The 27,331-nt window shown below is 40.8% G+C and overlaps 1 protein-coding gene and 1 long non-coding RNA gene across 6 annotated transcripts in view; one reads left to right on the plus strand and one right to left on the minus strand.

Annotated features, from left to right (window-relative positions):
- ZMYM4 (zinc finger MYM-type containing 4) overlaps positions 1 to 20,164 on the minus strand; it is a 131,481-nt gene extending 111,317 nt beyond the window's left edge. For 3 of the 5 annotated variants that reach the window (XM_038557945.1, XM_038557941.1, XM_038557942.1), the window contains exon 1: positions 20,037 to 20,164. Coding sequence is in view for 1 of the 5 variants with exons in the window: in XM_038557939.1 (XP_038413867.1) it covers positions 20,037 to 20,075 (39 nt within the window). In the remaining 4 variants the exon portion in view is untranslated. Of the gene's footprint in view, positions 1 to 19,269; positions 19,419 to 20,036 lie in introns of those variants that run through there. The other 2 variants (XM_038557939.1, XM_038557943.1) reach the window with 2 other exon arrangements.
- LOC119877013 overlaps positions 18,719 to 27,331 on the plus strand; it is a 41,377-nt gene continuing 32,764 nt past the window's right edge. Inside the window, exon 1 of the long non-coding RNA XR_005370184.1 lies at positions 18,719 to 19,419. This is a non-coding gene — a long non-coding RNA (uncharacterized LOC119877013). The remainder of the gene's footprint in view (positions 19,420 to 27,331) is intronic.

Here is a 27,331-nt window from a genome sequence, read left to right on the forward strand (position 1 = left end):
TGGTTCGGTCTCTCTCAAATGAATAAATAAACCTTTAAAAAAAAAAAAAAAGTATGGGACGCCTGAGTGGCTCAGTGGCTAGGCACCTCCCTCTGCCTCAGGGAGTAATCCTGGGATCTGGGATCAAGTCTTGCATCGGGTTCCTTGTGGGGAGCCTGTTTCTCCCTCTGCCTCTGTCTCTGCCTCTGTCTCTCATGAATAAATACATAAAATCTTAAAAAAAAAAAAAAGTCATAGTCAATTTCAGAGGCACAAAAGGATTGAATGAAAGAATAATCAGAGCAAACGTTTGTTTCTTATTCAATGTCACAGAATGGAAGGCAAGAAAAAAGTAATGTTCACACTCACTTCCAGGCAATGACTTCCAAGACTTCTATGACACTATCCAACTCCTTCCCTTTTGCTTCTAGAAATCACCACCTAGTAAATGCTGCTATTTCTTATGTACTAACCTACTGAAACCTACTAAGAGTTAGATAGATCTTTATTTCTATTTTATCTGTAAGGAAACAAAAATTATGTTAATGGTAAGGACCAAGACTAAATTTTATTATGATAGTGGTTCCTAATCTACAATTCTCCACCTAATCTATTTCAGAAGGTCCGAGACAGATAGGGCCTAGACATTTGTGTATTGTAAAGGAGCAGGGATAGAATTCCCTCAAGGGATTCTAAAGCATATTGCTAATTAAGAACAAATACACCATAATGTTTTCTCCTGGGTCCTCTGCTGTTATCTATCTGCTGATTCCCACAAAATTAAATTTGTGTCTGTATATATCTGTGTGTTCACCAGCCTCAATTTCAATTTCTGCTCTTTTGAAAAACAATGTCAAAAAAATAAAGATGAGCCACAGACTAGGAAAAAATAGTTGCAAAACACTAATAAAGGATTTGTATCCAAAATACATAACTGTACTCAAAACACAACATAAGAAAACTTACCCAGCAATCCCACTATTTACCCAAAAGAAATAGGCATGTTTATACAAAAACCTATAGACGAAAAACCGAGACTTTCTGTTAAAAAAATGTTGCTAAAGACGATGTTCACTACATTACTCAGTGTCATCTACTGAAGATTCACATCGGAAACTTTTAGAATCAGTGCTACAAAGTGATGTTTCTTCATATATGCAGTAATGTTTGTTCTATGTGATAACAGGACATACTTAATCATATTCTCTGATCATCAGAATTATCGTATCTGTATTTTCCTTTACCGTGGTCCTTAATTCTTTTAAACTTTTTTTTTTTTTTTAACTTTTTTTATATACCTTTTAAAACTACCTCAATTTGGGCAGCCCCGGTGGCCCAGCAGTTTAGTGCCGCCTGCAGCCCAGGGCATGATCCTGGAGACCCTGGATCAAGTCCCATGTCAAGCACTCTGTATGATGCCTGCTTCTCCCTCTGTCTGTGTCTCTGCCTCTCTCTCTGTCTCTATGAATAAATAAATAAAATCTTTAAAAGAAAAAAAAAAAAGCTACCTCAAATTCTTTGTGGAAAGTTAAACCTGAACAAATATATATAAAGAAATTATAGGGCAGCCCGGGTGGCTCAGCGGTTTAGGGCCACCTTCAGCCCAGGGCGTGATCCTGGAGTCCCGGGATCGAGTCCCACATCAGGCTCCCACCATGGAGGCTGCTTCTCCCTCTGCCTGTGTCTCTGCCTCTCTCTCTCTCTGTGTCTATCATAAATAAATAAATAAATAAATAAATAAATAAATAAATAAATAAATAAATAAAGATTATAACCAACATAATAAGCTTTCTCTTCTACTCCTTCTTGGGAATGAAGCTTTTAATTTTGCTTGTTGCTTTATTTAAAGTTTTTATTTATTTAAGTAATCTCTACAACTCCACGTGAGGCTCAATCTCACGACCCCAAGATCAAGAGTCACATACTCTTCCTACTGAGCCTCCGAGGCATCTCTTTTAACCTTTAGCATACTTGTTTTATAATTTTGGAAATAGGGACACCTGGGTAGCTCAGTAGTGGAGCGTCTGCCTTAGGCTCAGGGAGTGATCCCTAGAGTCCCGGGATCAAGTCCCATATCGGGCTCCCTAGAGGAGCCTATTTCTCCATCTTTCTACATTTCTGCCTCTCTCTGTGTCTCTCGTGAATAAATAAATAATATTCTTTTTTAATTTTGGAAATAGCTAACTATTAAAGTTAGTACAGTTGACCCCTGAACAACATGGGTATGAACTGCAGAGGTCGCTGACACACTTTCTTTTTTCAATAAATACGGTGCAATGATTTTCTAAAAAAAGGTTTTCTTTTCAAGGCACCTGAGTGGCTCAGTCAGTTAGGTGTCCGACTATTGATTTTTGCTCAGGTCATGATCCCAGGGTCAGAAGATCGAGATCCCCATCAGGCTCTGGGTTCTGCACTGAGCATGGAGCCTGCCTAAGATTCTCTCTCTCCAGACATCGGAGTGGCTCAGTGGTTGAGTATCTGCCTTCAGCCCAGGGCATGATCCTGGAGACCCAGGATCAAGTCCCCCATCGGGCTGCCTGAATGGAGCCTGCTTCTCTCTCTGCCTATGTCTCTGTGTCTCTCTCTCCCTCACTGTGTCTCTCATGAATAAATAAAATCTTAAAAAAAGAAAAAAAAAGATTCTCTCCTTTTCCCTCTGCCCTCCTCCCCCTACTGCTTGCATCTTTCTCTCTCCAAAAAAATACATATATTATTTTCTCTTAGCCTACTGTTAATTAGATAGTACATAATACATAGAACATACAAAATACATCTTAACCTATTGTTTATGTTATCGGTAAGGCTTCCAGTCAACAGTACGATATTAATAATTGAGTTTTAGGGGAGTCAAAAATTACAGGCAGGGGAGCCTGGTTGGTTCATTCAGGGAAGCATGAGACTCTTGATCTTGGGGTTCTTTTTTTTTTTTTTTTTTTTATAGTCACACAGAGAGAGAGAGAGGCAGAGACATAGGCAGAGGGAGAAGCAGGCTCCATGTACCGGGAGCCCGATGTGGGATTTGAACCCAAGTCTCCAGGATCGCGCCCTGGGCCAAAGGCAGGCACTAAACCGCTGCGCCACCCAGGGATTCCCCTTCATCTTGGGGTTCTAAGTTCAAGCCCCACACTAGGTGTAGGGAATGAACGAACGAACGAACGAACGAACAAATAAATAAATAAATAAATAAATAAATAAATAAATAAATAAATAAATAAAATACATAAATAAGGCAGCCGGGGCGGCTCATTGGTTTAGTGCTGCCTTCAGCCCAGGGTGTGATCCTAGACACCTGGGATCAAGTCCCACGTCAGGGTCCCTGCATGGAGCCTGCTTCTCCCTTTGCCTGTGTCTCTGCCTCTCTCTCTGTCTCTCATGAATAAATAAAATTTAAGAAATATAAAAAGAAAGAAAGAAAGAAAGAAAGAAAGAAAGAAAGAAAGAAAGAAAGAAAGAAAGAAAGAAAGAAAGTCTTAAGATTAAGTCTTAAGTCTTAAAGACTTACCAAAGTCTCTGCCTCTCTCTCTGTCTCTCATGAATAAATAAAATTTTAAAAATATAAAAAGAAAGAAAGAAAGAAAGAAAAAGAAAGAAAGAAAGAAAGAAAGAAAAAAAGAAAGAAAGAAAATGATTTTTACAAGCTACAGGCAGATTTTTTACTGTAGGGGGACCAGTGCCCCAACCACATGTTGTTCAAGGACCAATTCTACTTACATATGATAAAGCTGAATGTACAAATTAGGCACAATAAGAGATTAACAACAATAAGAGAACACTTATATCACTATACTGTAATAAAAGTTAATTGACTGTGGTCTCTCTCTCAAAATACAGTACTGTATTCACCCTTCTTGTGTTGACATGATGACAAAAACGCCTATGTGAGGAGATGAAGGTGAACAACCAAGGTAGGCATTGTGACAAAGCGCTAAGTTACTACTGACCTTCCGACAACACATTAGAAGGAGGATCATTTGCTTCCGGATGGACCGTGGTTGACTGTGGGTAACTCAAACCACAGAAAGCAAAACCACAGATTTGGGGCAGGCGTGGACTACTGGTTTTGTAATTCCCTCTTATTATACTCAACTTTTAATAAAATACTGTTTAAAAGCTGCAACCTGGGGGGCACCTGGCTGGCTCAATCAGTAGAGCATGTAACTCTTGATCTCAAGGTTCTAAGTTCTAGCTCCATGTTGGGTGTAGAGATCACTTTAAAAAAAAATCTTTAGAGGGGAGGGGAGGGGGAAAAAAAATCTTTAAAAAAAAAAAGGTCAAAACCTAGTCTCAGCTGTGCTGAGTGAAATTAAGCTAAGATTCTATCTCTATATTTGGGCTACAGGGTCAAGCAGGACCCCTACCAAGGCTAGCATGACAGTAGCAGAGACAATCAGAAGAAAACCTCTCCCACGAAGGAAAAGTACATTTCTACGTGGAGAGTCAGAGCTCTGATGCAACCTACATCTTGCCACAGGAAGAAAATCTGAACAGTACACATCTTAGGGAACTGAATTATTATTAACGGAGCCAAATGGTCACTCGTACGTGGAATATAAGAAATAGTGAAAGAGAGTATTATAAGGGAAAGGAGAACTAAGTGAGAAAAATTAGAGAGGGAGACAAACCATGAGAGACTCCTAACTGGGAAACATACAAAGGGTTGTGGAAGGGGAGGTGGATGGAGGGATGGGGTAACTGAGTGACGGGCACCGAGGAGGGCATTTGATGGGATGAGCACTGGATGTTATACTATATGTTGGCAAATTAAATTTTAATTAAACAAAAAATAAAAAGGGAGCCAAACTGTTACCATATAGATGAACAGATTTTCATTTAAGATAAATAATGAACGGGAGAGGAAACAATAGAGAATGGGGGGGGTTTAAAGGCAAGGAAAGTAAGACAAAGCAAAATGAGTACTATAACTAAGCTAGAAGTAGTAGAAATAGGGGATCCCTGCGTGGCGCAGCGGTTTAGCGCCTGCCTTTGGCCCAGGGCGCGATCCTGGGGACCCGGGATCAAGTCCCACGTCAGGCTCCCGGTGCATGGAGCCTGCTTTTCCCTCTGCCTGTGTCTCTGCCCCTCTCTCTCTCTCTGTGACTATCATAAATAAATAAAAAATTTTTTAAAAAGTTTAGAAGCAGTAGAAATAAAGTCTTAAAAATCATATCTGAGATGATCTCAATTAAGATTCACCAATTAGGGACGCCTCCTGGGTGGCTCAGGGGTTGAGTGTCTGCCTTCTGCTCAGGGTGTGATCCCAGGGTCCTGGGAGGAGTCTCGCATTGGGCTCCCTGCAGGGAGCCTGCTTCTCCTCTGCCTGTGTCTCTGCTTCTCTGTCTCTCATGAATACATACATAAAATCTTTTGAAAAAGAGAGAGAGATTCACCAATTAAAACTGGATTGATAAGGGAAAGAGAAGAAGCAAGATGACTCAGAGGTTTCTAACTTGGGTGACTAGAAGAGAGAACTAAAAGAGAATACAGAAAGAAAAACAGGCAGAAAAAAAAAGAAAAAAAAAAAAAAAAAGAAAAACAGGCAGAGAAGGAATGGGGTACTATTTGTGAGAGCAAGTACTTGCAAGAAGACTAAGGAGTCCATTTTAGGCACCCTGAATTAGCAATATTTGTTAGCACAATATAAGTCAAAGTATACATCTGGAAATACAGATTTTGAATTTTAAACATCCACAAAAAGAAGCAAAGAAGTAGAAAAGAAATAACATAATATATATATATAAAGGGTAGTGGCTAAAACTACTGTAGATTACCCAAGGAAAAGAAAAAAAAAAAAAAGATTACCCAAGAAAAACACAGGTCAAGGAAACAGCACTTATTTGGTATGCAAAAAGAGTCAAAGAGGGGCAGGGAATGGGAGTGAATGGGTGACGGGCACTGAGGGGGGCACTTGACGAGATGAGCACTGGGTGTTATTCTGTATGTTGGTAAATTGAACACCAATAAAAAAATTAATTTATTATTAAAAAAAAAAAAAAAGTCAAAGAGGACTGCAAAGAAGCAATTCAAGAAAAGAACCAGGACCAGGGGCACCTGGGTGGCTCAGCAGTTGAGTGTCTGCCTTCAGTTCAGGGTGTGACCCCGGGAGTCCTAGGATCCAGCCGGCTCCCTGCATGGAGCCTGCTTCTCCCTCTGCCCTCAGTTTTTGCCTCTCTCTGTCACTCATGAATAAATAAAATCTTTAAAAAAGAACCATGAGAATTCCATCTTCGGAACAAGGGAGATGTTTCAAGGAGGGAATGGGCAATGGAGTCAGATGTCTAAGAGAAATCAAGTAACAAAAGCTCTGAAAAGCATCCATCAGTCTTGGTAATTATTAGGTCATTTCGATTATCTTAAAGAGAATCCTAAGATCTTAAAGGGGGAAACTGAAGGAAAAGCCAGATGTGAGCTGAGGAATAAATGTGAAAAACAAATGCGATAAAAGTCTCAAAAAAACTCTAATTTCAAAAAGCTTATCTCAGTTCAGACCATACTCTTTAACTACCACTTCCTGCAGAAAGGAAGCCAGAATTCTTGGGAGTTAATTCCAAGTCTGAGATAGTAATGTAAAGCACGAGCCTAGGTACATCTTTTTGAGCAAAAAGGGAATAAACTTTCAAGGACTACTGGAGTTAAATCAAAAGGATTCAGATAATTAAGTATTTTATTCTTTTTGATTCTAATGTAAATGAAATAATTTCCTGATTTTCTTTCAGGAATATTTGTTGCTAGTATGTGGAAATACAACTGATTTTTGTGTGATTTTTTAATCCTGAAACCTGCTGAACCTTTCACAGGGTTGGGGGGAGGGGTGCTTGATGGATTTGTAAGGTTTTCTATATAGACAATTACGTCATCTGCAAATAAAAGATAGTTGTACTTCTTCTTTCTAATTTGGATGCCTTTTCTATCTAGCCTAACTGCTCTGGCTAGAACTTTCAAATACATTGATTAGAAGCACCAAAAGAGAGCATCCTTATCTTATTCCTGATCTTAGGGGTAAGCCTTGTAGTCTTTCACCATCAAATATGATGTTAGCTATGATTTTTCATGTATAGCTTTTATCATATTAGGGAAGTTCCCTTCTATTTCTAATTTATTAAGTGCTTTTATAATGAAAGTCCGATGGAGTTTTTCAAATGTTTTTTTCTACACCATCTGAGATGATCATGTGGGGTTTTTTTCCCTTTCTATTAATACAGTGTATTACACTGATATTTAAGAAAAATTTAACCAAGGAGCTACAAGATTTGTACACCGAGAGACCTATACAAAATGCTGCTGAAAGAAAATTTAAAGGACAGGGGCACCTGGCTGGCTTAGTCAGCAGAGCATGGGCCTCTTGATATCAGGGGGTCATGAGTTTGAGGCCCCACGTTGGGGGTAAAGTTTGTTTTAAAAAAATGTAAAGGATGGGATCCCTGGGTGGCACAGCGGTTTAGCGCCTGCCTTTGGCCTGGGGCACGATCCTGGAGACCTGGGATCGAATCCCACATCGGGCTCCCGGTGCATGGAGCCTGCTTCTCCCTCTGCCTGTGTCTCTGCCTCTCTCTCTCTCTCTCTCTCTCTCTCTCTCTTTCTGTGACTATCATAAATAAATTAAAATTAAAAAAAATAAAAAAGAAAGAAAAAGACAGGGGTAAGGACACCTGGGTGGCTCAGGTGGGTTGAGTGTCCAATTCTTGGTTTCAGCTCTTAGATCAAGTCCCATGTCAGGCTCATCACTCAGTACAGAATCTGCTTGAGATTCTCTCCTTCTCCTCCCCCCACCCTCCCTCTCTAAAATAAGTAAAATCTTTTTTAAAAAAAGACAGAAAAAGACAGCGGTAATAGTTGCACAACACTCTTAAAATGTAAGTAATGTCACTGAATTATACACTTTTAGTAATTAAAATCGTAAATTCTATATCATGTATATTTAAACACATTAGAAAAATTTAAGGTAACTTTTATCAAAATCTTTGTAAAGCATTCGGGTGCTAATCTTAAAGACCTTGTTATAGGCTCAATGGTGACCCCAGATATGTCTTCCCAGATACTCAGAATGTGATCTTTTTGAAATGAACTTCTTTGTAAATGTAATTAGAGGAAAGACTTGAAATGAGATGACCTTGGATTCAGGTAGGCCCTAAATCCTTAGAAGAGACAAAGACACAGAGAGAAGGTCATCTGAAAACAGAGGCAAAGATTGGAGTTAATGCTTCCACAATCGAATACCTAAGGACACCAGAGGCTGAAAGACACAAAGGTTCTTTCCTAGAACCTTCAGAAAGAGTATGGCCCTGCTGATCCCTTGATTTTGGAGTTCTAGCCTCCAGAACTGTCAGAGAATAAATTTCTGTTGTTTTTAGCCACCAAATTTGTGGCTATTTCTTACAGCAAACCTAGAAAACTAATATAGATCTTGGTACCTGGAAATGGCATGTTGTTGTAATAAATACCTAAAAATTAGAATTAGATCTGGAATTGAAATTAGGAGATGCGGGATTAATTTTAGGAAGCATAACAGAGGCAATTTGTCAACTATCAAAAAAAAAGGGGCCCCAGGGTGGCTCAGTCAGGTAAGCATCCAGCTCTTGATCTCAGCTCAGGTCTTGATCTCAGGATCATGAGTGAAGCCTACTTTAAAAAAAAAAGGGGGGGGGGGGGGGGCGGACATGCCTATGTGGCTCAGCAGTTGAGCATCTGCCTTTGGCCCAGGACGTGATCCTGGAGTCCTGGGATTGAGTCCCGTACTGGGCTCCCTGCATGGAACCTACTTCTCCCTCTGCCTGTGACTTTGTCTGTGTCTCTCATGTATAAATAAATAAAAATCTTTAAAAGGGGGGGGGGGCAGCATGATAAAAAAAAATCTAGATTGCCTTCAAAGGATGGTTGATACAAAAAAAAAAAAAAGGAATGGTTGATACAAATACAGATATTAAAGGAAATTCTAGTGAAGGTTCAGAAGGAAGTGAGGAACAAAGAGAAAACATCTTAAAGAATGACCAAATGTGCTGAGTGAAGTAAGTCAGTCGGAGAAGGACAAACATTATATGTTCTCATTCATTTGGGGAATATAAATAATAGTGAAAGGGAAAATAAGGGAAGGGAGAAGAAATGTGTGGGAAATATCAGAAACGGAGACAGAACGTAAAGACTGCTAACTCTGGGAAACGAACTAGGGGTGGTAGAAGGGGAGGAGGGCGGGGGGTGGGAGTGAATGGGTGACGGGCACTGGGTGTTATTCTGTATGTTAGTAAATTGAACACCAATAAAAAAAAATAATAATAAAAAAAAAAAAAAAAAAAAAAGGAATGACCAAATGTTAGGGAAAATAGGAACGTTAAAGGTGTTTCTGGTGAGATCTCCAAAGCAAATGAAGAATACGTTATTGGGAACTAAAAGGTGATCGCTGTTATAAAGTAGTAGAAAACTTGACTGAATTGTGTTCTATACTGGGTAGGAAGCAGAACTTGGAAGCAATGAATTCAGACATTTACTAAGATTTCCAAGCAAAGTGTTGAAAGTGCAACCTGATTTCTTCTTGCTGCTAAAAGTAAAAAGTGAGAGGAAATAAAGGAAAATAAGGAAAGATTAAGCAAAAAGGAAACAACTCTTGATTTGGACGGTTCTCAGCCCAACCATATGACAGAGGATGCTTGAAATTATGAAATTCACTATTAGAAAAATGTTATCTAGGGAAAGGGCCAAAGGTATACCTGGTATATCTGCTGAATATATCAGATGTATGACTCATGTGTCCAGTCACCTCAATTTAAGTCAGGAGTAAAGAAGTGGTTATCCAGATCTATGAAGAACCTTCTTGTCTACCTGTGTGGATCCCCTTTACATAGGAGGAGACTGAAAGTTTATGAACATTATCATACCAACAAAAATATTGCCAGCCTAAACTTCAAAGAAGACAAAATGAAAAAGCTGTCTTACTTCTGAATTCTATCAGCAGGAAAGAGGTAATAAAGCTACTCCTGTGTGAACATGTAGTACCCTTCAAGAAAAAGAAAGGTACACAGAAGAAGTCAGAGAAGTAGCCTCAAAGCAGGGGCGTACAGTGTTTCAATGAACATAGAGGGCAGAGGATCATTCTCAGGCCTTAAAACCTAATGAAATTGGTCCTGCTGGGTTATGGACTTGACTAGGACCTGTGGTCCCTTTATTCCTTCCACTTTCTTCCTTTTGGAATGGGAATGTCTATCTTATGCCTGTCCCAGGATTGTACGTTAGAAGCAGAGAATTTGTTTTCTGGTTTCAAAGGGCCACAGATAAAGAGGAATTTTACCCTAGATGGGTCATCCCACTCATATCTCGAGCAGATGATTTAGATGCTAAGATTTGGGGGTTTCTAAGATTTAAGGCTTAAGAATTCACGTTATAATGGGCTGAGACTTTGGGGGATGTTGGGATACAGATGAATGTATTTTGCATATAGGATGGATGTGAAATTCCAGGGACAAGAGGGTGAACTGTAGTGGCTTGAATTGTGGCCCTAAGATATATGTGCACCCAGAAGCTCAGAATGTGAGCAGAATGGGTCTTCACAGATGTAATTAAGGTAAAGATCTTGAGATGAGATCATCCAGGATTAGGATGGACCCTAAATCCAATGAAGAATATCCTTAATAGAGCTAGAAAACACAGAAGGCCTTGTGAAGAGGGAGGCAGACTGGAGTGTCACAAATCAAGGAAAACAAATCAACCCACCAGAAGCTTCTAGAATCCTTGCAAAAGCTGGAAGAAGGAAGAATTCTTCTTTAGAGCCTTTAGGGAGAACATGTCCCTGCTGACACTTTGATATTAGACATCTAGCATCCAGAACTGAGAGAGAATAAATTTCTGCCTTTTAAGCCACCAAATTGGTAATTATTTGTTATGCAGCCTTAGGATACTAATAAAGATAGCCATTAATAAAATATATGACAAATTTAAACATTAAAAAGAATACTGACCACAGTAGATTTAAATACATCAAACATATCAAAATCCATGTGCTCACAATGCTATCACCTCCCAGCCCTCACTTTTACCATCAATTTATTCTCCTCAGAGTTGATAAACAAAAGGGAAAAATTAAGCATTTACTCTCCGCTTTTCCTGACAAATATTACAAGGTAATCAAATAATTGATGAAGAAATTCTTCATGGAAGAATTCCAGTGAATAGAAGAAATGACTTTTTAAAAAAACCACTCCAAAAAAAAAAAAATAATAAAAAACTCCTCTAATGAAATCATAGATCTAGGAAATAATCATCTATGGCTGATAAATTCATTAGGTGAGGGATCCCTGGGTGGCACAGCGGTTTGGCGCCTGCCTTTGGCCCAGGGCGCGATCCTGGAGACCCGGGATCGAATCCCACGTCGGGTTCCGGTGCATGGAGCCTGCTTCTCCCTCTGCTTGTGTCTTTGCCTCTCTCTCTCTCTGTGACTATCATAAATAAATAATTAATTAATTGATTTAAAAATTTAAAAAAATTCATTAGGTGAGAAGTTAAAAAAACTATGTTTAGGGGATCCCTGGGTGGCGCAGCAGTTTGGTGCCTGCCTTTGGCCCAGGGCGCAATCCTGGAGACCCGGGATCGAATCCCACGTCTGGCTCCCAGTGCATGGAGCCTGCTTCTCTCTCTGCCTGTGTCTCTGCCTCTCTGTGTGTGTGACTATCATAAATAAATTTTTTTTAATTTAAAAAAAAACTATGTTTAGATTCCACTGGCAGAATGTAAATTGATCAATTTTAGTATCACTAAAGTGTGACAACCACTTAGACCTCCTAGAATAATGCAACAAGAATTCACCATCTACTAGCATCATCTTAATAGGGTGACTATATACCCTAATTTGTCCATGACACTCCCAGTTTATGGCTATTATGCCACTATAATTATTAAACAGCATACCCTTTCACTCTTTAAGCTGATTGGAAATAAATTACATATCACTTTATTCGTAAATTTTTCTTTCTTAAAGAAAATGAAAAAAAAAAGAAAATGAATCAATCTCATAAAGCTCTACCAATTCAAGTTCTCAATCTTGGCAGAGTGAATCACTTGGGAAATTTTTTAAAATATTGATGCCCAGAATTCACCCACGAATTCTGATTTAATTAATCTGAAATGTAACCTGAGAATCAGGATATTTAAAAGCTCTCCAGGTAATTCTCAAGTTTCAGCCAAAGTTGAGAACCACTGCTCTATACGTAACTACTAATTTGTAGGAAAATACGAAGGGTAATTGAACATGTTAAAACAGCACAAGAATTCAAGTAGCCAAATCCAGAATGTGGGAAATTCTCCTGAACAAATGACCTAGTTTTTTCAACAAAGAAATAGCATGGGGAAAAGTGCAGGGTGTACACGGTAGGGAGGGAGACAGCTGAAGTTAAGAGAAACTTAAGAGGCAGATAAACCAAATAAACTGGTAAATCTTATCTTACTGATTTAAACAAACCAACGGTTAAAAAAAAAAAAAAAAAACTTGGAGAATCAAAGAAATCTGAATATAGACTGAATTAAGAATCTCTCTACTAGGTATAGTAGTATTGGAGTTGTTTAGTTTTAATTCTCATTAGAAATACATGCATAAGTATATATAGATTAAATGATGCAATGCCTAAGAGTTCTTTAAAATTATTTTGACACACACAAAAAAAGTTGGATGAGACAGGAATAGCAAAATGTTGAGAACTGTTTAGCTGTCAAAGCTGGGTAACAGGAATATGGGGTTTCACTATACCAGTCTATATTTTACATTCTATGTTAATATCAAATTATGAAAGAGAATAAAAAGGGTTTTTCAATTTTTGCCTGTAAATGTGCAGTATGCCCGCAAGTATGAGTGTGTATCACATTTAAATTAAGACATGCTGGGAGATGTAAAGAAAGATGAACAAAGGGACACTTGGGTGGCTTGGTGGCTGAGCAATTGCCTTTGGCTCAGGTGGTGATCCAGGGTCTCGGGATCAAGTCCTGCATCAGGCTCCCCACAGGGAGCCAGCTTCTTCCCCAGCCTATGTCTCGGCCACTCTGTCATAGATAGATAAATAAAATCTTTAAAAAAAAAAAAAAAAAAGGTTGGACACATATGGTCCTTAACCTCAAAGAGTAGTAAGAATAGTGGGTAGTCCATGTTGGATAGAAAAGGTTTGCTCAGGTATTATCTTTGGTCAAAAGCAAGAAAGTAGCTAACTCAAGCTTCCAGGAGGCCAGAAAGATGATAAGAATGAAATTAAAATAACATTATACATATTCCCAAGCATAAATGGGCGTGGATGTTATTATCCTAATCTTGCTAAACACTAGGGATTGAAAAGTCCATGCTCGGGCAGCTCAGGTGGCTCAACAGTTTAGTGCCCGCTTCGGCCCAGTTTAGTGTGATCCTGGAGTGTCAGGCTCCCTGTAGGGAGCCTACTTCTCCTCGGCCTGTGTTTCTGCATCTCGTTCTGTGCCTCTCATGAATAAATATATAAAATCTTAAAAAATTAAATTAAATTAAATTAAAATAAAATAAATAAAATAAAATAAAATAAAATAAAATAAAATAAAACAAAACAAAACAAAACAAAATAAAATGATACTGGCAAGACACCCATGGAAGCAAAGGTAGGGATTCACCGAATTAGAATTAGTCTAACCAACCACAATGTAAAATCTTTGGAGAAGGTAGTATGTGCGGACTTCATCACAGGCGCAAAGGACCAGTTCAGATGCCTACCACAACTCTGAGAATCAATACAAGAAGAAAAACTCCTTGCAGTGAAGGTGCTAAGACTTGGGATGTTTTCAGATGAGGATCCACAAGTGACTCATTGATTTGCACAGTTTTTCTGAGAATGTTAAAGCAGATTACTTCTATCACAATCGAACCAGGAGTTCAGGTTGAAGTCACCAATGCACATGCTTCAATCAACCTTTTTAATAAATTATCACTTGTTGGGATCCCTGGGTGGCGCAGCGGTTTGGCGCCTGCCTTTGGCCCAGGGCGCGATCCTGGAGACCCGGGATCGAATCCCACGTCGGGCTCCCGGTGCATGGAGCCTGCTTCTCCTTCTGCCTATGTCTCTGCCTCTCTCTCTCTCTCTGTGTGACTATCATAAATAAATAAAAATTTAAAAAAAAAAAAAAAAAAAAAAAAAAAAAAAATAAATTATCACTTGTTAAAAAAAATGCGTTTTTATAAGTCAAATGGTCAAGTATTAGCAATTATATATGTTTCAACCTAATACTATGCCACAATGCTCTCTTTTCTCTTTCCTTTGCTAAAATAATCAGTTAATGCACAGTAAAATAATCAGAATATTTAAAGGAAAGGTCTTCTTTAAAGAGTGGTTGGTCTCCTAATACAGAATTCAAAAATACTCACTAAACATCCATAGAAATTGCAATTTTAGGGGATCCCCGGGTGGCTCAGCAGTTGAGCATCTGCTTTTGGCCCAGGTGTGATGCTGAAGACCCAGAATCAAGTCCCACATGGGGCCCCTTGCATGAAGCCTGCTTCTCCCTCTGCCTGTGCCTCTGCCTCTCTCTCTGTGTCTATCATGAATAAATAAAATCTTAAAAAAAAAATTGTAATTTTACATTTATCTCCTTACATGGTCTTTATCAAATTAGAAAATCATTCCATTTTCAAAGGAAGCACAAACTTTATCTTTAAAATAAATCATACCTTTAAAATACTTACACTTTCTTAAAAATAAACCTGTGAGTTGTGAAGATATGTTTTAAGGTTATCTCAAACTAGAATGTATTTTGATGCTTCCTGAGAAGTAATTTACACATCAATTTAAATATAATTCAATAGGGGCAGCGGAGGTGGCTCAGCGGTTTAGCACAGCCTTTAGCTCAGGGCCTGATCCTGGAGACCTGAAATCAAGTCCCACATTGCGCTTCCTCCATGGAGCCTGCTTCTCCCTCTGCCTGTATCTCTGCCTCTCTCTCTGTCTCTCATGAATAAACAAATCTTAAAAAAAAAAAAAAATAGAATGTCTATTCAAATGATCTCTATAAAGAGGCAATGCATTCTTTAAGCAGATGCTTTACATTGTGTACATGCGACTTACAAATATTTAGTATGTACCATCATGCTTTTAAATAACACATTTAGCAAAAAGAAAAAAAGATTAAAAGTTCATCAAGACGTGGATCCCTGGGTGGCTCAGCGGTTTAGCGCCTGCTTTAGGCCCAGGCCATGATCCTGGGGTCACGGGATCGAGTCCCACATCAGTCTCCTTGAGTGGAGCCAACTTCTCCCTCTGTCTACGTCTCTGCCTCTCTCTGTCTCTCATGAATAAATGAAAAAATAATAATAAATAAATAAAAGTTCATTAAGAAATTAAAAAAGATCATCAACCTTTTGATGATAAAATAAAATAAAATAAAAACCTTTTATTTTATTATAAAGTACTAAAATCCAAAACAGAAGTTCTCCATAATCCCATCACATGATAAAATCAACTCATTATTTTGTATTCCTTTCTACATGCATATTCAGTATTTACATATTTACAATAATGGTAACATTTTATAGTCTACATTTGCACTTAATATTATACCATGAGTATTTTTCCATTTTCCCAAAACTTCCCCTCTTCTCTCTTTCCTTCCTTATCCCTACCCACTGAAGGTAATCAATAAAACACGTAACCTAACAGACATGTCGCCTCCACAACTTTCTTCAAGCTCACACATACACACAAGTATAGGGATCCCTGGGTGGCACAGTGGTTTGGCGCCTGCCTTTGGCCCAGGGCGCGATCCTGGAAACCCGGGATCGAATCCCACGTCGGGCTCCCTGCATGGAGCCTGCTTCTCCCTCTGCCTGTGTCTCTGCCTCTCTCTCTCTCTCTCTGTGTGACTATCATAAATAAATAAAGAAAAAAAAAAAAAACATACACACAAGTATAGACACATATGTGGGAAAGCAAAAACAGTCAGTTTTTACAAAAAGGTAAGCATACTACTTATACATATGCTTATCTTTCTCTTCAGCATACCAAACACCTATGCTTCAAATTTAATATACAAATTTAAATATGAGAATGGATACAACTTACTAGACCATGTAGTAACATACATTTACAAAAGTCATCATTCTGTATGCAAACTTTGAAAAGATATAGGGATTTCACCAAAAAATATGGCCACCAGATTTAGTGAGATCTTGTGCTTTGTAAGTGTATTATTATAGCATTATAACATAATTGCACTATTTACAACAAGCCTAATGAATTTTAAAACTTATGTTAGAAAATAAAAATTCTACAATCTAAAAAAAATGCATAAATAAGATCTCAAAAATATCCTAACAACTTTTTTTTTTTTTTAAGATTTATTTATTCATGAGAATACACAGAGAAGAGAGAGAGAGAGGCAGAGACACAGGCAGAGGGAGAAGCAGGCTCCATGCAAGGGGCCCGATGTGGGACTCGATCCTGGGTCTTCAGCATCACACCTGGGCCAAAAGCAGATGCTCAACTGCTGAGCCACCCGGGCTACCCCCAAAATATCCTAACTTTATTATTTATTTTATTTATTTATTCATAGAGACAGAGAGAGAGGCAGAGACACAGGCAGAGGGAGAAGCAGGCTCCATGCAGGGAACCCGACGTGGGACTCGATCCCGGGTCTCCAGGATCACACCCCGGGCTGCAGGCAGCGCTAAACCACTGAGCCACCGGGGCTTCTCCTAACTTTAAAGTAAGAAAGAATGTATATGTGTATGAACTTCATATGAACCTGGCAATGATTGATGGATATAATGCTGACCCACCCACATACTTAGCTTCCCCAGGTTTGCAAAATGAAAGACTGGCATTCCAATATAGTCAGAATACAATCAAATCAACCTTATCTAATGAATACCTATTGTTCTAATTGCCCACAAGCATAAAAATAAGACACCAGGCAGGCCTCCACAGAATTTAAGGTTATTAACCCAAGGGTCTTAAAAAACACTCTCCCATCTAACCATAATCCAGAACAATCAGAAGATCCCTAAATCTGGATCCATAGGAGACAATTTGCAGTATAAAGAATGCTATAAAAGATTTACTAAAGCTCCCAAAATTACAAAGCAGATAACTTGGTACCCAAGCCCTTCCAGCCTGTACTGTAACAGGTGAACATTCCACCAAAAATCAATGGTACGTCTTTTTGAGTTCCTATTACGTGGAAGTCACAGGCACTGGAGACCGCAAAAATGCAATGAAATGAACCCTATCCTAAAAGAATTCACAACGTAGCGAGAGCCAGAATATATTGTCCCAGATGATCATAAATACCACAGCATTATATCTAGCTTACAGTCCAACAACCAGCATAGGTGCTGAACAACTTTTTGTGACTTATGATTATTATAAAGGTCAAAGCAGTGAAGCATCATAAATACAATACCATGTCATCAATGCAAATTTCAGATTAAATACCCAAAACTTACTACCTAGGCCTAGACAAATTTTTTAGCTGCCTCAAAGCAGTCAAATTACTTAAAAAGATATTGCACTTTAACACATAATCCCCACTAATCTGTTTAGAATACACATACGGAACCCACATGGAGTTTAGTACACATCAAAAAAATGAGAAAAAAAAGCACATGTATCATGTGTACAGTTCAAGATAACCCTACTGAATATTCTAACCAGGTATCAAAAATAAAATGAAGGCACACTCCTCTGGCTCAGTCAGAGCATGCGGCTCCTAACCAAGGGTGGTGAGTTCAAGTCCCGCTTTGGATAGAGCCGTAACTTAAAAAAACAAATGAAGTAAAATAACTTTAGAAAATGGATCATGGAGCCTAAAAGGGAATGACTGTAACCTTCCTCCACAATGAAAATGGTAAAGTAACGGGTGAAACCTGTAAAAGTGCTATAAATATTACATGATATTAAAATATAATACTTTAGATTACTATACATGTGGCACCTTTAAAGTGTATTAAAAGAGGAAAAAAGTATGTGAAATCTAGTTGAATTTGTTACCAAAGTGCATAGATGTTTTCCAGAACATTCTGTCTCATAAGGTGAATGACAAAAGCACTAGTAGCAACTGGATTCAGAGATCTCCTTGAATGAACATTACACATCTAAAGTAATTTACCCCGTGTATTTTAATTAGTGGACCACATGCCATGTGAGTTGACTCAAATATAAGGGGGATCCAGGTTAAACTGACTCACTGCTTGAAGTGTAATTTAAAATTTCAAAATACGTGCATTCCATACCCAACACTTAAACTAAATAAACTATCTGATCTACTATTTTCCAGCCTCACTTGTTCTAGGTGTGACCAATTATTGCATGAAGAAGATCTAAACTTCTATAAACCTAAGACTAGCAACATTAAATTTTAATTGCTCCCAATACTACAATGAAATGCATTAAAATAACGGATAAATAGATAAAGGGGCTAGATAATACAAATAAATACGTGATAAAACCAGAATCTAAGTAATGGGTATACGAACGTTCCCTGTAAATTTTTCCAATTTGGCTGTGTGACGGAAAATATTTCCTAATAAACTGTCGTAGGGGAAAAAAGAAAAACGATTGGACATTTCTTCGGTTATTTATGATTTGTTTTTAGATAGGCTCCGCACCTATCATGGAGCCCAAGGCAGGGCTTGAACTCGAGACCCTGGCTGGGATCAAGACCTGAGCGGAGACCAAGAATCCTACAATCAACCAGCTGAACTACCCAGGAGCCGCTATAATTTAAATTGCTTTTTAAAAGGAAAGAAACGTTAAGCCTGGCGTCGACACAAGCATTGTAGTCGGGACCAACCTGAATCCAACTCCCAGAGCTCTCTGATCTGAAGTATAATTACTTAACCTACCTAGGCCTCTTATTTCTTCATCTGCAGAATGGGTTTCACGTAGCTAACGTGAAGTTACATTCTTCCTACAAAGCACAGCGCCAGGCGCATCGTGAGCGCTGCAAAACACTAGCCGCGATTCCTTACAAAAGAGCTCGCTAATTGTACACCACGTCCAACAGGCACCATCAATGAAAAAAAAAAAGTAAGTTAGATTTTTGTTACGTGCTTTGGCTGCACGCTAATTTGATCACTGGGTGACCATTCCCGAATGGAAGATTCCCCGATAGGAAACTTTAACCTCCCCATGCTCAAAGTAGGGGGAAGTTTAAAAAAAAAAAAAAAAAAACTGAAAAATATGGCTCAATCGAGAGTATTGTTCTCCATCTGGAAATGAAATTAAAAAGAAAAAAAAACTATTGAAAATTAAGAAAAGTTTCAGGACGAACTTTGAAAGGCACTCGGCGGCTCGCATGGACCACCGGCCTCACCTCTGCAGGTTGGGTGGGGGCCCATCGTTAGGGCAAAACTTGTCCCACTCTGCTCCTCGTCGGGAAGGAAGGAAGCTAAGCCTACAACATGACGTTTAGGGAGGCCGGGATCGCTACGGCAGGACACGCCAAGGACCGCACCGCACGCAGGTAAGAGCACCACCTCCGCTTCGGTCTTGATAACGGTTACGGGGGGGGGGGGCGGGAGGTAGGAAAGAGGAGGGGTAGGGGAGAGGAGGGACGGGAGGGGGGCAGCAAGATATATTCGCGATGGGGAGGTGGGGGGCACCCAAGGACCCCCCCCAGGTCCCACCTCTAGAGCCCCGTCCACCCCTCATTCCCGCCACTGCCACCCCTACCTGACCTCCCCGCCACCCCCCCCCCCGGGGTTAAACTTCCAGACTCTGATTTTACTAAAGATGCCACTTAAGAACCTGACACCTTCCCTCCCTGGCTCCACGTAACATAACCCACGCCCCCACCCCACAGCGCTGGCAAAATAAAAAAATTTAATAAATCATTTAAAAGAAAAAGGAAAAAAAAAAAAAAGAGCAAACAACAACCCCCGCCCCTCCCCCTCCGGCCCAGCGGCCAATCTTTGTCCCACCTGCCGAAGGAGCACGGAGCAGCGCGCCCCTCGCGGCCCCCCCTCCGCCCCCCCCCGCCGCGCCGGCCGGGCCCCCAGCGACCCCCGCGCGCCCCGGGTCGCGGCCGCCGCCCCGCCCCCCCCGCCGCCCGCCGCCCGACTTCGGCCTCACCTCACCTACCCTCTTTCGGGGGCCGGACTCCACCTCTCTCTCCGCCATGTTGGGCCCCGCTCGGAACCGCGGCGGCGGCGGCGGCTCCTCCGGGCCCCCGGCCCCCGCCCACACTGCAGGCACGGCCGCTCGCGGCGGCTTCCCGGGCCCCAGCCGGGCCCCGGCGCTCCGAGCGGGGAGGGGGCGGATGCCGCGCGCCGGGCCGGAGAGCCGCGGATCCCACGGGCGCGCGCGAGGGCGGTCGGGCCTGCCCGGGAGACGGGGGCGACGCGGGGCGGGGGAGGGGGCCGGGACTCGGGGGGTTAATGGCCTCCGAGGGGCCCCGGGAGCAGGATTATTTTCTCTCACAGAAATTCCTCCGCCTGCGGTTTCTTAAAGGGATCACCAAACCAGCCCCTTGCGCGCGCCGAGGGTGCGCATGCGCGCCGCAGGCCCCGCCCACCTTTCCCACCAAGCCCCCGGTCCTGAGCGTGCGCGGTGAGTGGCCGAGGGTAGGCCGAGTCCTGCGGGCCTCTCTGCTGCCAGCAGCTGCTCCCACCACTCAACTATGGCCGCTGCCTTAAAGGGACCATGACGCGCTGATGGGGGGGCGGGGGGCGTGCAAGCAATCCATGGAATGACAGCCTGGAGGACTGGGTGCGATGCCAATGAGGGGTGCACGTCCCCCTCTTGCGCCTGGCTGCGGAGGCAACCCTTGGAAAGGCAAAGTGACGACGAGCTGGAGTTCTCAGTGGACCTCTGAACGTGAAGCATCCCAACCCAAGAAGGGACAGGCCCGTCACCTCCGGGAGACCCGCACTGACTTCCCATACACAGCCCCACTGCGAAGGGGCCGCCCTCCAGCAGCCCGACCTCCACATCAGACCCCGCGGGGATTTGTGAAGCCCAAACCGACACCCGGAGATGATGATCTCCATGGTTCGTCCTCAGAGTGTGTGCGTGGACTTGGAGCTCAGGACGCCCAATGGGGACATTGGTCCAGGAAAGCAATTTATTTGCCCCAAGGCACCGAAACGCCCGTGTGAAATCAGGATCAGCCTTCCAAGGCTCTCCAGTGTGCCAACCTGCCTTCCAAACAACCAAACAAAAAAGATAAGTCAGTCTCCATGCAGAAGATCAGAAATGGAAGTTCCATGATGCTTCAAGGATGTTGCGACTCTTGGAAGACGTGGTTTGCAGATGTTGTGTGTCCTCATGCACCTGCATTCAAGGAACTTCGACACTTTGACTTAATTCGGGATGATCATCTTAGTTCCAAGCAGAAAACCGAGACCTAGATTTTGGGGCCTATCTTGCCCTAAAATGGAAGCAGAGGAAGACTGAAGACAATGTGGGCTTGATTTAATTCCCTCGCCTGTATTGGAGAAAAATTGCTCTCATGGAATTCATGATGATGGCTTAAAGACTATTGAGTAAGAAATACAAAAAAAAAACTGCTTCTTGAAGGTCATTCCCCTCCCAAAGCAAGAAACATTCAAATGCAAATGAGTGACGCCTGAAATCGCAGGATGAGAGATCATTTATGACTTTGCTGTGTCACTTGGTAGCTGTTTTGAAACTGAAAAGTTTCCCAATCCATCACACCTTGCTGGAAACTCACCTGGAAGTTAAGGCTATTGCTGGAAGTAGCGATGCTAGTCCTTGCTTAGGCCTCTTCATTCTTTTTTTTTTTTTTTTTTTTTAGGCCTCTTCATTCTTAATTTCACTTCTTGGTAGGAAAGAGGAAAGGACAAAAGAATGTATATGTCTAAGCTGGAATTCTTAAAACTAGACCCTTTAGTTCCAGGTTTAGGGCAAAAGAGGAAATTAAAAAGAGAAACCAAAAAAAAGATAGTTTTAGAGAATGTGGGGATGCGTGAAAGGTCTAGGGTTTTCCACCTGTTTTATGGGCAGTGGGATGCTCCGTTCTAATAGAATCTGACAGTTTAAAATGGAGTTGCTTAATTTGAAGTGGAGATGGGAACCGGTAAACTGCTCACTCATCTTTCCCCTTGTCCCCTCTCCTCCCCCATGCTCCCTCCCACCATCAGGGAAATGTAGCATTTCTCAAAACACAGTTGAAAGCCATTGATTGAGTCCAACTTCACATCATAAAGGTAGAGCCACCGAGGCTCAGAAACTTGTGTGCATTCACACAAAGGATTAATGACTGCACCAGGACCGGAACAGGCATCTTGATCCCAAGCCTAGCACTGTCTACTATAGCACACTATTTCTAGACACATTAGGAATACGTTGGGTCTTGAACAATAGGCAAAATCTGTACATTCCAGATGATGAGCATATCACGAATGTTTAGTGTAATCATCCATATAAGAAGGAGAAAAAAGAGAAACAACACTCAGCATTGCAAAGTTAATCATATTATCCTGATTTTATAGGATAGACTTCTAGAGCTTAAGTGACTAGTACAAGGTCATTCATCAAAGAAGCCAAGTCAGAATTCAAAGGCTTTTTCTTTCTAGCTTATTCAGATATATCATAAACTAGAGGTTTCTGACTAGCTGCCTTGCAGATAAATCTTCCCCAGAGATATGTGTTGTGTTGGCACCATGTATATCTACGTGATCTTGGTCAAGTTACTTTATGCCTCAGTTTCCTCATCTATAAAATGGGTTGTTGGGAGGATTAGTATTTCTAAATCGCTTAGAACTCCTTTGATTCCTAGCATCATAGGAGTATAACATTTTATAAATTCTAGATTTTTTACTTTTTTTAATTAAATGCCAGCGTTTAAAATAGGATTATGTCATGCACAAATCCAATTTTCTGACTTCTTTAAAAAAAAAGGGGGAGAGAGTATAATGGTATAATACTTTGCAAATATCAAGCTGATTCATTTTAATTTTCTTCTTTAGATCATGTTCCATCATAGACTCTTGACTGAAGTGGAGCTCTGAGACTTATTTCCCTGATCAGGAGAGAGTAGAATGGGCTTAGTAGAGAGAAAAAGAAATTTGCTAAATTTCCTTAATTCTATTTGACTTATAAAATTCAGCACATAGTGAGAATCTCATTTCTCCCAGACTCCAGAGGAGATGTTCCTTTCATCTGAGACAGATAAACCATGAAGCTGTGACATAGGGAAGTAAAAGAAAAGCCTGAGTCTTAGTTAAAGGGTAGAGGAAAGAAGAAGGAAAGAGGCAAGTGATGGAGAGACAAATAAGTCTATCTTCCTACTCTAGCTCTTCAAAAAGAAAGCTCTCTTGCTTGGTTTCTGTTAGGGATTCCAGGGAGAGATGATCTGCAGGCAATATCCATACCAACAGGCAAACAGGCACCTAAAAGTAAAAGTAATGGCCTTGTGTAGTTGAGAAGAGAGAGCAGGCCCGCAGTTGGTCCCTCAGAGTGTCACTTAGGGGTGAATCCAATTTTCATGGGTCTTGAAGCTTATGTGATGGGGACAGGGAGAAACAAAACGAACTTCCATATACAAAATTAGATAGCAGGTGTTGAAAGAAGTTCTGCAGGTGAGTGGCCTTTCACCCCACTGTGATTTAGACTGTATCCAGAAGTTTCCACACACCCTGCGGAGGCATTGGGAAGGTAGCTGTGAGATTAACTGGCAAGAATTAGGGGCAAGAAAAAAAAAAAAATAGGGGCAAGTAGCTCTGTAGATCTCACCAGACCTAGAACAAAAAGTAGTAACATCCAGACCTCAGGAAGCCCTGAGGTTTGCCTCCAGGCTCTTAACAAGCTTAGAGAGGCCAGGCTACAAGATAGAGGACTCACCGGCCAACAGGTTGCTGTGAGCATCCAGAGAAGTCAAAGTAGAGTACAAAGGACATCAAATGGATCCAAGGTCTCAGGCTTCCTGAGATGCAGATGCCCTCTGAGGGACGTGTGCAGAGGTAGAGAGCAGCCATCAAAGACTTGGAGTTTCTTCCCAAAAGAGGTTATTACCTAGAGGAATTCTATCCGTCAGATTCAAATATGTTTTAAACAAAGCAACATTTAGATATATTAGACAAAATCTGAGGATGTCGAAAAGAAAGTAAAAAGGGCATTAGGATAAAAAGTGACTGGAGGAGGGCTACTTTAGTTGGCTAGTTAGTTGATTAGTTTCTCAAGAACTTCTAAACTCTGATGGTGAAAACCTGAACAAATAGAGAGGGGGTTGGGTATCCCCTCTTGTGGAAGGCTGCTTGTAAAGAGACAGCATTCTTCTCTCCCTGCTACCTGGGAGGATAGTTTCAAGAACTCCACAATTATAAGGAAGGATCTTCATTTTCCTCCTCTTTAACCCCTGCCTTCTCCCTAGGATAGGAGGAGGAGGAGCAGTGTTCTGCTATCTGTCCCTTGTTGCTCTCTTGGGTTTCTTGATGCCGTAGGAACCCATTTATCTTCCTTGATAGAAATGGAAGGAAGGAACCCATTTATCTTCCTTGGTATCACTCTATATAGATTTTCATGTGCCCTTGATAGGTTCTATCATCAACTGACTCAACTGACTCGTCAACAGACTCAAATCTCAAAAGAGGACAGATTTTTACATAATATAGAATAGGGGTCTCTGTCAGCCACTGAGTGACCTTGAGCTAGTCCCCTTCCTTTATCAGCCTCAGTGTTCTCATAATGTGAAATAATTAGAATACCTTAGGTTGGGCCTCATTGTCAGCTCCAATTGCTTGGTGATGGCTGCTGGGGCCATGGTGTACAAAAACATCTGTTGGGCTACATTCAGGTTCAATAATTGATTAGTGATGTATTCCTCAGATGAGGGATGGAAATGACATCACCCATCACATATGCCATCCCTTGGCTAACTGAGCTATTAATTATTTCCAATTCTAGATTTCTTTGATCTTGTCATTTTTATGGCTGCTATTGAGATCTATCCCAATTTAATCGCACTGTTTTGACTATTTGCCTTTGTGCCAATTGGAATGGAGAGGAGAAGGAACAGGAAAAAAATTGATATTCCAACTTGACATTGCCCTTTGAGGAATGAAGACCCAGAAATCTGGTCTACTGCTTCTCTTCGAACCAAACCCAAGTCAGCAGAAACTGGAGAAGATGGATTCTTTAGTTAAGAGATAGCCCTTGTTTTTCTTGTCCTAAATGGAGAAATCATGCTTATCTCCTTTTCAGAACACCAGGCCATTATGTACAAAATTCTGACTTAAAGAATGACTTTCAAATATTATTTAATAAAAAATTAAATTAACAAACAGTATAGAGATTCTCATTCTGAAATGAGGACAATGGAAAAACTGAAATTAAAACCAGTAATAAAATATATTTCTACATCTATTTGAAAGAATAAAAAATAAAAGTAAGAAGAACCATGGAAACTTTTCAGCTTCCATGACATGTGGGTCTGAGAAGAATGGTTTGGAGGGCTGAACACCTAAATGCAAATAAAATAAAAACCTGCCTACCAAAAATGTTAAGAAAAGGGGAGAATATTTCATTTAATATGATAATATTTTCATTTAATTGATTCATGTCATAAAAAAATTCTAAAATTTGGAGTGTGATTATACAATTCAAATAAAAACTATTCAAAATGGAATTTTTAAGTGTGGGGCACCTGGGTGGCTCAGTTGGTTAAGCATCTGCCCCGTATCAGGCTCCTTGTTCAGCAGGGGATCTGCTTCTCCTGCTCCCTTTGTCCCTCCTCCCTGCTTGTGTTTTTTTTCTCTCTCTCTCTCTCTCTCTCATATGAATGAATAAATAAATAAGATCTTTAACATAAAAAGAATTTTGTTATTTGTTATTTTGTTATTTATTTAATTTATTTATTATTATTCAGACATAATTAACACTCAATGTTACATTAGTTTCAGATGTACAGCATAGTGATTTGACACAGAACAGAATTTATTTTTTTTATTTTATTTTAAAGATTTTGTTTATTTATTCATGAGAGACACAGAGAGAGAGAGGCAGAGACATAGGCAGAGGGAGAAGCAGGCTCCATGCCGGGAGCCTGATGTGGGACTCGATCCCAGGACTCCAGGATCACACCCTGGGCCACTCAACCGCTGAGCCACCCAGGGATCCCCCCAGAACAGAATTTAATCTTGATTTGGTGAAGACTTCCCTCTAACAGAAAGTGTAGGAATTTGGGCAAAATCTTTCCTGATTTTGACATACATTGGAGAAATAAGGGACATTCTGTTTGTCATTTTTCAAGAGTAGTATTCAGGAATCAGACAAAAAAAACACTCCTGATTTGAAGTTATTTAGATTCTTTATGACAAGTTTACTGTACCTTTTATTACTGGATTGTCCACATTTTTATATTTTTATATTTTTTAAAGATTTTATTTATTTATCCACATTTTTTTAAAGTTTACTTACTTATTTCAGAGGTAGAGACAGAGAGAGAGAAAGATCATGAGCATGAGGAGGGGCAGAGGGAGAAGCAGACTCCCCACTGAGCAGGGAGCCTGATGCAGGACTCCATCCCAGGTCCCCGGGATCATGACAAACAGTTATGCAGCTGAGCCACCCAGGAGCGTTGGGTCAGAGCTTCCAAAACCATTGGAATTTCCTAAAGGTTGAGTGTGATAAAGATGTCTTTTGTCATGTTAATGAGGTGACTCTTTCAAAGCTCCCAAAGGTGGGATCTGGTTCCCTGAGGACCAACTCTGCAATTAGAGGATTGAAACATTCAGTGCCACCCCCTGACCTCCAGGGGAGTGAGAGGGACTAAGGGTTGAATCAGCCAATGGCCAATAACTTAGTCAATCATGATTATTTAATGAAGCCTCCAGAAAAGCCTAGGAGGTCACCTCTGTGGTTGTTTTTGGAGAGCTTCCATGCTTGGGGGATCAGAATACCTCAGTGTATCATCAAGCTACACCCCAGGCTCCCGAAGGACAGAGGCTACTTTGTTGGGAACCTCACCCTATGTATCTCTTCATCTGGCTGTTGACTCATAACCTTTATCATATCCTTTAATAAAAATGGTAAATGTGAATGTTTCCCTAAGTTCTGTACGCCCTTCTAGCAAATTAGTTGAACCTAAAGAGAAGGTTGTTGGAACCTCCAATCTGTAGCCTTGTCAGTCAAAAGCCTAGGTAACAGGCTGTATCTTGTGACTAGTGTCTGAAGTGGAGAGTAGAGGGAAATCTTGTAGGACTAAACCCTTAACCTGTGGCATCAGATTCTACCTCTGGATAGATAGTGTCAGAATTGAGTTGAGTTTTCAAATCACCTTGCTGGTATCTCTGAATTGCTGGGTGTTGTGAGGGGAAGGGAGAGAACGTACCCCCCAAGATTGGAATTGGGTCCAGGCACTCTAAAAGACCCACTAATGCATGAATGTTTACTGAGTGTATAAGACATGCTCAGAG

Source organism: Canis lupus, chromosome 15 (genome assembly GCF_011100685.1).
Source record: "Canis lupus familiaris isolate Mischka breed German Shepherd chromosome 15, alternate assembly UU_Cfam_GSD_1.0, whole genome shotgun sequence".
NCBI lineage: Eukaryota > Metazoa > Chordata > Mammalia > Carnivora > Canidae > Canis > Canis lupus.